At 41.7% G+C, this 14,248-nt stretch overlaps 1 protein-coding gene across 1 annotated transcript in view; it reads right to left on the bottom strand.

The window, feature by feature from the left end:
* The window catches only part of ADAMTS9 (ADAM metallopeptidase with thrombospondin type 1 motif 9), a 191,911-nt gene that overhangs the window by 90,590 nt on the left and 87,073 nt on the right, over positions 1 to 14,248 (bottom strand). The window contains exons 20-25 of the mRNA XM_036738867.1: positions 12,434 to 12,644; positions 10,219 to 10,383; positions 8,187 to 8,351; positions 5,465 to 5,584; positions 541 to 642; positions 218 to 385 (exon numbers count right to left, since the gene is read on the bottom strand). Coding sequence (XP_036594762.1) covers positions 218 to 385; positions 541 to 642; positions 5,465 to 5,584; positions 8,187 to 8,351; positions 10,219 to 10,383; positions 12,434 to 12,644 — 931 coding nt within the window. The remainder of the gene's footprint in view (positions 1 to 217; positions 386 to 540; positions 643 to 5,464; positions 5,585 to 8,186; positions 8,352 to 10,218; positions 10,384 to 12,433; positions 12,645 to 14,248) is intronic.

Genomic DNA, 14,248 nt, shown 5'->3' with positions numbered 1-14,248 from the left:
GAAAAAAATGTGCATTTTGGTGAAGATGGCAGAAAGATATTGCATGTACACAGACAGCAGCATGATGGCGGTGGGAGGAAAATCACAAAATAAATCCCGCTATTATAATCCAGCTATTGGTAAATGGAACAGAGCCCTCTACCATTCTGATGCTGCCACCACCACCCCTATCCAAACCCAATCACCCCAGCCCCAAATCAATCATTCCCTTGCTTACAGGGCTCCAATCCAAGGCTTTCCACTGCCCACAAGGGGTCACAGCACACACTTCCTTTGCTGATGGCCTAGGGAGGGTGGAACAGGCTTCCTCATCTGCCACTGAGCCCTCATCATCCCTACAGCTGACATATCTCATCCGGGTTCCTTTTCCACATGTTGCCGAGCACTGGGGTTGACAGACATGAAGATGTGTTATGGAAACTCTCTCATTGGACAGTGGACCAGTTTTAATAATCACCTCTAAAAAAAAAGTCCCATCCATCACTCTTTATTCATCCACTCTCCCCTGCTCCCAACCTCTTCAACCATTCAATTCCTTACTGGAGTCCAAGATCCAAATCTCCATTGGGTTCTTTGAATGTTGGTGCTTCTTCTTGCTTCTGGTGCAGATGGTGGAGGTTGGCAAGGCACTAATTCACAGTCCTGTCCAGAAAATGAACAAATGTTAAGTTTGGGTGGCTGTATGATAGAAACATGGAGGAAAGGAATCTTGGAAAGTCTCAAATCTTCCACTAATGACTTGTGTGAGTTCAGGCCCTTCATACACATCCAGGATTTCAGAATTGGGATGCGCCTTTGTGGCCATCTAGTCTCTTTCTGAATGAGAATCCCCTCTATAAGATACCTGATAGTTCTTTAAATCTTTTAATCTTTAAATCTCTCCTTCTAATAAGGGGAAATCCACCTGATGACCTCCCAAGACAGCCCATACCACTTTTGGACAGCTCCAATTGTTAGGATGTTTTTCTTGAGTCTTGATCTCAATCTGCCTCTTTAGTCCTTTTGTTCCAGTTTTTGTCCTCTGGAGCCAAACAGAACAAGACGAATTCTGTTCCCATTTGACAGCCCATCAAATACTGGAAGGCTGCACTCATGCCCCTATGTCCCTAGCCATGTCTTCTGCAGGCTCACCATCCCTACTTCCTTCAGATCCTATACTGGATCCCCAGCTCTGGATATTGTGCTGCTGATCCATGTTCTTGAAACGACGCTCCCACACTTGAGCACAATAATCCAGTTACAGATGGTCATGGCGGAATGCTAAGGGTCTCTTACCTCTTTATTCCCAGATTCTAGGCTTCTCATAATCCAGCATAAGGTTGCCTTAGCTTTGGGGGCTCCCACATCATACTGTCGACACTTAATTAGTCTACAATCAACTTAAACCTCCATAATTTTTTCCAGCAAAATGCTATCAAACCATTCCTTAGCTTGCATCAAACTTGTGAGTTCAACTCTTTGAACGTGAGGCTAAGACTTTTTACATTTATCCTCACTAAATTTCATCATATTGGACTGGCCCAGTGTTCTAGCCTTTTAAGATATTGTTGAACCCTGACTCCTTCATCTATCATGTCAGCTAGTCTTCCTAGGTTTGTGTCACTTTGAATTTTATAAGAGTGCCATTTAAATCTTTATCCAAGTGACTGATAAGAATGTTAAATAGCACAGGGTCAAGTGCCTGGGACATTCCACTAGAGAGTCCCTCCCAGGTAATATCATTAATGAATGACTATTCTTTGGTTAAAGTCATTCAACCAGTCCCAGTTCAACTTAACTGTATTATTTTCTAGCTCACCCCTCTCTGTATTTTCTACTGCAATAGGATGGGATATTTTATCCAAATCAACATCAAAATCTAGGTAAATCAATGTCGCTTCACTGGACCTTGGTTTTCCTTTTGAAGAAATGAAAGGGTTCATATATCTAAGTTTTCTTCTGGATCTAAAATTCTATGACTCTGCTGGTTAATGAGAAATCAGATGGTGATTCCCCCAACCACTAAACAGGACCATGTTAATACTTTCCCACAACCATTTTGGTCTAAGACTGACATTATTCCACAGATACTCCATTCTTACAGGCTATAATGAGTGGATGAAATTGCTATTCATGACAAGTTGTTCATTCTGGAGGCCAAATGCTGTACACACACTCCAAAAATGAGGACCTATAATAAGGCATGAATCTGCTATGCTGATCAAGCACCTTGCTTTCTTTCTGATGATGTCAAAGAATAATTTTGGTGAGCCAAATGTAAATTTTTTTTTAAAAAATAGAGGGAGTAGATGCCTCTTCCAAAGCATAAAATACTGTGAGGCATTCTCTTCATACAATAAGTTAATTCAATTCAGTATGTGCAAGACAACACACTGGGTATTGGGATATGAAGATATAAGACCCAGTTTCTGCCCCGGTAGGGGAGGAAGTATCAAGACAAATACACAAATCACTATAATATAAATTAGAAGAGATGTACCACAAGAAATATACAACCTGCATAGGGTTGAAAACAGGAAGAAATCCCCTATAAGGGAAGGAGAACTCAGAGAAAATAAGGGGGATCTCTTTTTTTTAAACTAAGAAAGCAGATTTTGATTTTATACTTATAACATGGGCAGGACTTCTCTAAGTAGAGACACACAGGGACCTATTCCAGACAGAGGAGACTGCATGGGCAAAGATGCTGCAAGTAGGAGAAATTCAAAGAATCATAGGAAGACTTTTATGAACTGATGCAAAGTGAAGACAGTAGAATGAAATGATAGCATACACAATGACTACACTTATATAACAGAAAGCAACAAGAAAAGGCAGCCAGATGTGCATGGCAATGACCAATCTTAGGCCTAGAGAACAGAGCATGAAACATTCATTCTTCCTTTCGGTTGAGAGAGGAGAGGGGAATCCTACAGGTGTAGAAAGTGATATGTCAGACACGGTCACTTTATTAGGTCCATGGTCAAGAAGTTTTAGATTCAGTAAGTATAGATAGCATACTTCAAATTCATAAGACCACAGATTTATCTTAAAGAGCCCTTAGAACCTATCTAGTTCAACTTACTTATTTTACAGATGAGGAAAGTGAGATATAGAAAGGTTAAGAGATTTTTCTGAGGTCAAACAGGTAATATATGCCAGAGGCTGGATTTGAACTCAAGTCATCTCACCCCAAAGCCAGTATCTTCCACCATCTCCTTCTTATGGGCAGAAAATTCTATGTGCATCATGATTCCAAAAATTGAATTGGAATGGAATTTGCTTCATCTTATTGACTTGGTCTAAAACCATCCAACAAATTTCACTAATTGTTTTTTTCTCTATAAGAATTCCCTTATAGACTGACTTGTAATCAGAAAATCATTACACACCATAGTACGTTCCATATTGATGAGTTAAAGAAAGAAGCAAAGAGTATGACCAATATATAAGGTGGAGGATGGCGGCTCCTGAATGAGGGCATTTCCATGTATTAAAGTAGATTTGTCTGCATAAAGTCTAAAATCTAACTGCTGAGATAAAGTACAAGGATAAATAGTGAGATATGAGGTGGAAAAATGGGTAGTGTGTTGGATGTGGAGTCAGGAAGACCTGACTTTGAACCCTAAATAGCTGTGTGATTCTAGCTTAGTCACCTAAGTCCTCTTGGCCTCTGTCATCTGTAAAGAATAGCATCTATCTCACAGGGTTGTTGTGGGGTTCAAATGAAATGACAGATGCAAAACATTTATAAACTTTGATGCTCTAGACGAGCATTAACTATTATTGTTATAATGGGCTATCTCTGGGTCCCTGGACTATAATACGTAAGCTTTTATCTGATCTTTGCCCATCACCGGGCCCACCATGACCCTTTCGAGCCTCTCTACATCATGCTTCCATACGTATGCCCTCACCAACTCCTTTAACTCTAGCTCCATTATATTATTAAAAGGTAAGCTTCTTCAGGGCAGGGACTGTCTTGTTTTCGTATTCCCATTGTTTACCCCAGTGACTGGCACGTAGTAAGGGCCTAATAAATGTTGTCATTTATACATTCATTTCACACACTCCTGTGCTCAACATTAGAACAGATAATCTCACTATCAATAGAATACAAAAGAGTTGAACGTATAAAGGGCCTATACCAAGGGAAGACCAAAGACAAAATGGGAGCCTCCTATTAACAGGAAAAAACCACCTTCGCTTGCCAACCCTGAACTGAAGCTGCACCACAAAAAGAATCAGCTTTTTTAAAAAAAAGTTTACATTTTTATGTTACTTGGAATTAATACAATTTGATGTTTAAAGTTTTGATAAAGAAAAAAGGAAGCTTGACACACTGTGTAATAGTATACCCATGAGATAATTTCATGTTAGTCCAAAGCCTCAACATCTGGTGTCCATAACAAAAAATTAATTAGAATTTTGTTCAAATTTCATTTGGCCATGGTAATCATTTGTTTTAAACTAAGTAGTCTGTGGTCATAGGTGGCTATCAAAGAATGAATTCATTTGAATTTCTACATGGACTTATATTTCACATGAGGGACCCAAACTAAGTGTACTGGGGCATCCCAATACTTGTATTTGGGAAATAAGTTAACATACCTTTCATAACAGAAATGTAAAGAAGACTCTAACTTGTAGAATTATTTTCCCTCATTTCAGTTATCCAGCAAACATGCTGATATATACTACAAAATGTAATTTATCATGGAATGAACATGCTTTTCTCCTATATTTCTTTTTTTCTAAAAAATGTTAGCTAATATGATAAATCCAAAAATATAAACAAAGACGCATTCACGCATGTACGCACACATGCACATGCCCACACACACCCAATTTAAGATTTCTAGTGTTTGGAAGCCCCAGAGTGAGGATTTCCTCTACACAAAATACCACTTCTAGATGACTCTGTAGACAAGTCCTGGAGAGTGAATTGCCTGAAGCACAGTGAAATTAAGAAACTTACTTTAGAAACCCTAACTATTAAGTGTCTCAGGAAGGATTTGAACCTATGTCTTCTTAATTCTAAATATACCACTCTCTGCCAGAGATGTCAAACATCGGCTATTTGAATCAGATAAAAATGTAATTGGGAAATATTTAACAATGTTAATAAAAATACATTGGAACCCAGATAATGTTGATACGTGGTTTTCTAAGTCAATATGCAGCCTGCGGTTTAGTCGCTGCTGACCTAGACATTATGTCATGCTGATTCTCATAATACAAACTCAACCAGAATAAAACTGCAACATCAAAATAGTAGAACCTGAAACAAATTAATATTTCATTTGGTCGCAGTTCCTGGCCCCGATCTCCAGGTGACTGAGCCAACCATCCAGATGTGCTGAGCTATCCACAGACTCCTTCCGAGCCAACACGGGGGAGGGGGAGGACTGGGATTGGGCGGCCTGGTGTCTGAATCCCAATGCTCCATGAGAGACTGAGCAGCCTCACTGAAATGCCTTCTTACCAGGGTATCTGTTGGTCGGGTTGCTGCATTGCACTCATTGTCATCAACCACAGACAAATAAGCTCCAAGGACGCATTTGACGGCTCGCATCTGGTAGCCTTGGCCACAAGTCACACTGCACTGGAGAAAAAAACCAAGGGCACAGAGACCTCAGCCAAGGTTCTTTCCCCAACCTCCTCCACAAAACAAAGAAAAGGGGCAAGGAACCTGCAACTCAAGGGGGCCAAGGGACTAGCACCTGTGCAAACAAGGCAAATCTAGGTGATTCTCTGGATTGCTGGAAACAGAAATAACCCAGAACTCAACCAGGTAGAAGAATGGACTCTACGGCTATGAGGTGAGGCAGAGCTGGTCTGATAAAGACAGGACATAAAAGAAATCTCCTCGTTGTGATGGACACACACTCACACATTCAAAAAATGTGATGGCATTGTGTAGTGCTCTGTCCTTCAACCCTGCTCCCCAAACGTCTTACATGTGGACAGAGGAGGCATTGGGAAATTGTTCAGCGACTCTCCTTTTCTACTCTACTCAGGCATTAAAAGCTTTTTCTAATATAGAATACACATAAGAGAGGGATGTATTTGGGAAAACAGTTCCTAGAACCAGTCTAGAGAAGGATGAGGGGGGTTGGGTCAGACCCTCCAGTTCTAGGTCTGTGACCTTAGGAATAGATGGTTGTGTTGGGTAAGGGGAGGTGGGAGAGAAGATGCCTTCTTTAAGGGCTTCCCAAGGAGCATTTCTGGCCTTCTTTCCTCTGCCTCGATGCACCCTCTCTTTAACATGCTACGTAAGCATCATCTTCTGCCATAAGCCTTTCCTTATGCTGCTCATTCCTCCCTTCCAAACTAAACTGTACTTAATTACTCTGCAGATACTTGTCTGTTAAATTTATATTCATGCTGCAAGTATTTTTATGTACATTTGTTTCTGACATTGAAAAGTAAGCTTCTTTGTGGTTAAAGATTATTGCATTCTTGCTGCTTACACTATGGCACAGTGCCTGGCACACAGTAGGCCCTTAATCAATACGTATTGACTGACTGATTCCCACAGAAAACAGTTATTCCTACTTAATCTGTGGCAAGAGTGATTCTGCCTAATGATAGTGAGTACAATGTCAAGCAGCTCCAATGGCCGGCTGAAGGTGATGTCCAAAGAAAGAGCAAGTGCTTGCCCGGAGACAGCCAGATGATTTAAACCACCTCTCGAGGTCCTTGAGGCAGAGATGTCAAACTCAGGGAAACACTAGGTGATATCCCAATCAGATTAAAGTGTAAATGGGAGATGCTTAACAAAATAAATAAAAATACAACTTAGATAATGTGAATGTGTGGTTTTCTAAGCATATATGCAGGTGCAGGGATCTGTTTATATCTGAATTTGACATCAATGTTTTAGAATATAACAATTCATACTGTGGGTGGGAGTGTGGGAAGAGAACGGATCCCTTCCCCAAGTCCAAATGTCTCCCTCCCCACACAGCGTGGCCAGTCTTGGAGTGCACTTTAAAAAAATAAATTATATAGTATACAAAGCATAGCTTATTTATTTTAATTAAAGCACTTCAATGACTAGTGAATGTATAATTGGCCTATCTCCAATTCAATCCAAACCAACAACCATTTATTAAGCACCTATTATGATAAGATTAAATTAATTCTTTTTTTTTAACTGATGACTAGGACTTCAGCACACACAGTTGGGCTTTTAAGGCTCATAATCACTGTGAGTTTATACCCAAATGAACCCCATGGTAGTCTTGTCTGTGCTGGCAGAATTCTGAGTCATCATCATATGACTGGAACTTAGATGTTTCAATGGCTTTCCTTAGTAAGGACACCTGCAGATTGAAAAGCCAGCTCAGAGTTTTCTTCTGGGCAACTCTTGGGGTATGTTCTCCCCTGGCTCCTCTGTGCCCATTCAAAGACTCCCCTTGAATCTTTTCCAGATACCAGCTATAGCAGATGACTTGGGGGGTCCCAGGTTTTAAACTTCATCATTTGGTGGAAATTCTGCTTTGATCTCGATTGGCAGCTCATCTATAACTTAAGGTCTCAGAGGGTTTCTGGGGGCATGGAGAGTTTCCTTAATTTGCCCAGGGTGACACCTTGAATCCAGATCTCTTAAGGTCTTCTAGTCACTATAGGTCACTGCTTGCTTCTCACTGTTTATCTGTCCTGGGTTTTGTTGCATATGGGGTGAGGGAGTTACAGGCATGGAAAATCCTTTCACCCGGTGCAAATACATTTCTAAGGAGTTGCCCGGGGCACTTAGAAATTAAGTGACTTGCCCAGGGTCACCCATCTCAGGTGTGATAGAGGCTGGGCCTCTCCCTGACTCTGAGGCCAGTCTTCTCGCCCACCACCCCGAGCTGCTTCTTGTAACGACATGCCATATTGTATTTGTAACACACATACTCTAGGAAAGCCTCAGCCAAGAATGACCTCTAGCATTAATCCGGCTGAATGCTTATGGGCTCTGGCTGGCTTTGCAAGCCCCAGGATCGACGTGTGCAGCTAGGACCACAAAAGAAACAGCAGCACAGAGAACAAGGGCAAAATGATTTTGCCAATTAAATTAGGTCTGCCTGACTGCTGACCAGTTCCAGTCCGAGCACAGCATGCTGGGGACATGTTTAATCCCCTCCAATGGCACGTCCCTTCTCAGCTTCTGTCTAGAGAGAAAAGAACATAGTCGAGAACCTTGTCATTTAAAATACCTGTCCCCACGGCCCTACTTGCCAGGATGCACATTCCTGCTGCTGACAGGTCTGCACCGAGTCGGGCTTGGTGGCAAGGTCACACATTCGATCATTCAACCGCTCCTCGCCAAACTGACACCAGACCTGGCGGTGCTTATGCCCCTTTCCGCAAGTGACCAAGCACTGTAAGAGACAAACAGAGAACAGGATGTATGCAAAGTCAGGTTATTCCTGGACAAGGCTTTGCGGGGTAGAGGTGGGGATGGGGAGACCTGATCCCTTCCTAAGTCCAAGTGTCCCTCCCCACCCAGGTTGCCCAGTGTTGGAGTGCACTTAAAAAATAAATTATATAGTATATAAAGTATAGCTTATTTGTTTTAATTAAACTGCTGTAATGCCCAGTGAATGGATAATCGGTCCATAGCCAATTGAATCCAAACCAACAACCATTTATTAAGCATCTATTTATATGTAGGTCATTGTGCTAGGCACTGGGAAACACAAAGCCAAAATGACTAACAGTCCTGCCTTCAAAGATCCTAGAATGAAATTTGTACTTACAGAATAACTACCATTTAGGAGTGAAAGCTGTGTATTTAAATTTTTATCCAGTAAATTCTTGCTTTCATGTGGTATTTCTACCAGAAAGAAGATTAGGTGACTCTAATTTAGTGGTTTAAAAACACAGAAGCACAGAGAGGAAGGGACGTTAAGGGCCATCCAGGCCACCATGTCTCTGAACAAGAGTCATCATTCCAGCAAGTGTCTGGCCAGAGGTGGCCTTGAAGACCTCCCGTGAGGGGGAACCCACCATGACTCAAGGCAGCCCATCTGACTCTTGGAAAGTTGAGTTGTTATGAAGCTATTCTTTATATCAAGTATAAATTTCCCTATCTGCACTTCCACTAACTGCTCTGAGCCTCAGTCTCCCCACCAGTTAAAATGAGGGGGTTGGACTCAGTGGCTTCTAATGTCCCTTCAAACTCTAAATATATGACTCTATCACGTGATGATGGGAGGTTCTTAACTTTTTTTCCCTACTATGGACTCCTTTGACCATCTGATGACACTGATGGACCCCTTCGCAGAATAATATTTTTTAATGTATAAAATAAAATGCCTCAGATTACAATGGAATCTAATTATGCATTTTATCAAAATAAGTTTGGAGACCCAAGGTTAAGAATGTCTACCTGCATCTGGTAGTTCCTCAGGTGAGAAAGTGGAAAAAGATAAAGGAGTGTCATGGTGGGGTGGGGAAGACATCATGCTATCAATCAGAGAAAGGACAATTTCGAGTACTCGGTGCATTTCTCTCACTGGCTCCACCTATGCTTCACTTTACATCCAGGCCATAGTCTACTCTTCTGAAGTTGTTGTTCATCCTTCATTCTGAAGACCAACTTGAACATGAATTGGATTTAAGTGAGGAAGAGCTGAGCAAATCATCAGCCTCACTCTCTCTTCCAGTCATCAGAGTCCCTTGTCAAGACAAGGATGACTGTCAACAGTCTGGGATGCTGTGGATGACCTTGGCCACCTGGATTCTGATGTATTCTCCAGATGAGGGACTGTGCCCCGGGGGACTTAACACTTTCAGCTCTAGAACTCTCTCCTTGGGATTCATACGGCTTTGATAAGTGAGCACCTTATGTGGCCCATTGTATTTAGCAGGTCCCAGACAGGCTTCACTTTATACCCCAACCTTCTTTTTGTCTGCTACAATTCACACTCCATCACCCCAAGCTCTGCAGCCCTAATCAAATCAATACTTCCATTGTTCCTGGAAAGGGTGGGTCAGTCCACACTCCAATGGCTCTACTCATCCTCTTATTGATTTGCCAAATCCAAACACCCTTCTTTGGCCCCCAGTCCCATATCTATATGTGTTATCTCCTAATTCTTTGAACAGGGATTGTCTCACTTTTGTACTTGTATTCCCAGGGTGCAGAATGGTACATGGCACACAGTAAATGCTAATTTTTTAAATCTATTCACTGAATCATTCATTCATCCATTCATTCATTCATTCATTCATTCACAGTCCTACCTCTGACCAGTCTCCTGATTTCCACTGTGGACAAAGGAACTCGTTACATCTCTGGATGGTGAGCTTCTCCTGGTGTCTGCATTTACTATCATCCAAGACATCATTGTGAGGGCTCACGCAGATAGCTCTTCTTCTCTGTGTGCCACCATCACAGCTCTTGGAGCACTTGAAGAAAACAGAAATAGAGAATGAAGCCCTTTCTCGCTAATTGAGTTCTCCAGGAAGTTGTAACTTTTGACCATACCTTACTTTCAAATAGTCTATTGTAAATAATAAAAACAAAAATAATAAATGTGTGAAGTAGTCTGGTCAAATGGATATAGCCAGATTCAAAACTGGGAAGATCTGGACTGGAATCCCATTTGACACATACTGGCTGTGTGACCCTGGACAAATCATCTGACAGGATGGCTCTCTCAAAGCTGTAGAGAAGACGCTGACTTACTTTGTGGGGGGAGTTTCCTCAGTCGGAAGATTCTTACGGAGGTCTAGTCTCTCTTCCTACTATAAAAATAGCTGATCAGAGTCCCTAAAATACAGGCAACAAATGGGTCTTTGGCCGGTCCCTTGTCCCCAGAGTCTGAGGACTGGGTCAGTCTATTCGCCACACTCAAGATGATTTCAATACTAGAACTAGGTTGCCAGGAAAAAAAAAATCACACTAAACTGTGAAGGGCTGCAAAGCAAGAAACGTGAAATAAAGAAAAAAACAATCTACCTAATAATGTAAAAGTAGCAGACATTAGAACTAAGGCCCATGTAATGACCTTATCTTGGCACGGGATAGAGAGAAAAGAACAATGGATTTGGAATCAAAGGACCGGGTTTCAAATCCAGTGTCTGCCAGCATATTTCCTACAAGATACTGATCAATTAACTGATCTATTGGTCAACCTCTCTCTCTCTCTGGCCTTCAGTTTCCACATCTGTAAGAAATGAAGCCATCGGAATGGATGATCTTCACAGACCCTCCAGTTCTAAAATCTATGGTCCTGGGACAACTGCAGAGCACTGGTGAGGAAACATACTGCCCTTCTCTTGACAGAGGAGATCTGTGCTACATGCGTGAAAAGCAGCTTCCACTATCAAGCAGGGTCTATTGGCTTTGCTTCGTTGCTTTTATTTGTCACAAGGGAGGATTCTGGTGAGGGAAGTTGGTATCAGAAATCATTATTACTTGTATGTACAAAAATATTTATAGCAGCTCTTTTTGTGGTGGCAAAGAACTGGAAATCAAGGGGATGCCCATCAATTGGGGAATGGCTCAACAAGTTGTATGAATGCAATGGAATACTATTGTGTAATGAGAAATGAGGAGCAGACGGACTTCATTATAACCTGAAATGACTTATACGAACTGACGCTGAGTGAGGGGAGCAGAACCAGGAGAACATTGTACACAGTTACAGACACATTGTATCTGTGATGACTGACTTTGATAGACTTGGCTCTTCTCAGCAATGCAAGATTCTAAGACAACTCCAAAAGACTCATGATGGAAAAAGCTATCCACATCCCGAGAAAGAATTATGGAGTCTGAATGCAGATTGAAGTAAACTGTTTGCTCTCTCTTTTGTTTGTGTTTTGTTTCTTCCTCCTTGTGGTTCATTCCATTGGTTATAATTCTTCTTTACAACTTGACTACCATGAAAATATTTTTAACATGAAGGTACATGTAAAATCTATATTGGATTACATGCTGTCTTGGGTGGGGAGAGGGAAGGAGAGGGAAGGGGAGAAAATTTGGAACTCAAAAACTTATGGAACTAAATGTTGTAAACTAAAATTAAATAAATTTAAATAAAAAAAAGAAATCATTATTACATATACCCACACAGAGCAGTGTACTGGTAAGTACGTATTTAACAACTGGCTCTCCAAAGCATACGATACACTTTAAAGCTTAATCTACATTAACATTTTCTCCAACATTTTATTAAGTTTAGACAACCAATAAGATAATAAATGAAGCTCTAATTTTATAGGATTTGCTGGATTTCCAAAGTGTAAATCCTCATAATGAAAATTTAACAATCAGATCTTGAGAGCCAGCTCTAGCTGGCTCCAACGCATGTGTGTGTGTGTGTGTGTGTAAATGAAAAAAAAATCAATAAAACATTTTTTTTTTAAAACTGTGAAGCCAGCAATGGATAAAGTAGAGTGATTTTTTTTAAAAAATAAAAAGTGTATATTCTCATGATTAGAACTGACTTACTTCTGTCCAGTCTGTATACCGCCAACCTCCCGTGTTACATTCTCCAGAGCATTTTTCCCGGTTGCTTGGTTTGGGGTGGCTGCTGCAGAAACTGTCATCCACTTTCTCCGTCTTCCCTTCAGGCCTGTTGTACTTGGCACAGTAGATGTCTAGAGTACGGTAACCCAATCCACACTGGGCACTACATTCGCTCTTGCCAGCAATATGCCATCTACCCAGGAAGGAACAGGGCAGGAGAAACAAATGACTCCTTTCTTGGTAGAGAGGATTATTTGCAGGAAAAGCTTACCTTTGTGGCATGCAAACAATAATGGACTGAATGTTGCGGCAAAGCTGCCAAAATCCAATTCCAAACCACCTTCTCCTTTGGATTTTTCACAGCTGCCAAAGTACGGGGAGAGAACATGGAGGTCGATCGCCAGAACTTATGTCCTTAGGAGCCTAGCAAGGCTGTGTGGCTTAGTGTTAACGGTATTTGACATGGGATTCAACAGGTCTGGCTATATCACTTTTCACTTCTGCTACTTTGGGCAAGGGATCTCCAAGGATCATTCGGTTCAACCGGTACCTCCAGGCAGCTCATTTAATCTCGCCTCAGTTTCCTTAGCTATAAGAGCAGCCAACACTTTAACGTTTGCCAACCACTTTAAATACATCGCATCATCTCATTTGATCGTTATAACAACCCTCGGAAGTCAGCACTATTACTATCCTCGCTTTAGAGTTGAGAAAACCCAGGTTGAGGGCAGACCTGCCTAGGGTCCTACAGCCCTAAGGTTTAAGTTGGGATCTGAACTCAGTTCTTTCTGACTCCAGCAGTCAATCCACTATGGCACTGGTTGTACCCACTACTGCACAGGGTTGTGGTGGGGCTCACACAAGATGAAGTGTTTTCACCCATGAAGCCCGATCGTAATGTCGCGACTGTCACCAGTATTTGTCCAGACACAGTCAAATCTAGTTAATGGCAAAAATGTAACTGAAAGGATTCAGATCATTCATTATCTGGTTATTTACAATCAAGTAAGGCATTTAACAAGCAAAAGACTTCATTTCTCTAGGCCTCACTTTCCCTGTTGGGTGAAGGGCGTACTAAGTGATCTCAGAGCTATCTTCCAGCTCTGAGTCTGCTGAGCCTGGTGCTTATTCCAAGAACCAGGGCTGCAGCCTGGTTACTGAAAACTCTGGGTTTGGGAATCAGCGAGGGCTGATTTAGTTTCTAGACCTGCCCATGATATCTACTAGCTGTGTTACCATGGGCAGGTCATTTTACTTCTAAGCCTCAGTTTCACCACCTGGAAAATGGTAATAACACCTGCAGTAATCGATCTCCCAGGATTGTGGTAAGGATCAAAAGACCTCATGTATGTAAAGGGTTTTGTAAACCTTAAAATGCTGTAGGAAGGAAAAAGAGGGAGAAGGAGAGGGAGAGGTAAAGGAAGAGGGGAAGGGAGGAGAGAAAGGAGGGAAGACTGTAAATGTCAAGGCAGAAACCAAGCCACATACTTGGATTAAACACCTAGACTGTTAGTGACTTTACTGAGTTCTTGAGGGTGGGGGCCAGGTCTTAAATTTCTTAGCTACTGTAGGCTTTGACAGACAAAAGTGGGCAGCTGTAAAATACTGTTGAACTGAGAGGAAGACTAGTCTGAATGAGGGACATTTTTCTGGACTTGGTGGTACCCATTTGTCCACAACCACCCCCGCCTATGCTCCTGCCACTTTCTTCTCCTTTGACTGATCAAGAGTCAGAAGGAGTCCTAGATTGTTACATCCTATAATGATCCCATCTCTGTCTGTCCCAGGAAGAATGCG

This window comes from Trichosurus vulpecula, chromosome 9 (assembly GCF_011100635.1).
Source record: "Trichosurus vulpecula isolate mTriVul1 chromosome 9, mTriVul1.pri, whole genome shotgun sequence".
NCBI lineage: Eukaryota > Metazoa > Chordata > Mammalia > Diprotodontia > Phalangeridae > Trichosurus > Trichosurus vulpecula.
Note: the sequence above shows the minus strand (reverse complement) of the source record. Positions and strands in the feature narration are given on the sequence as shown.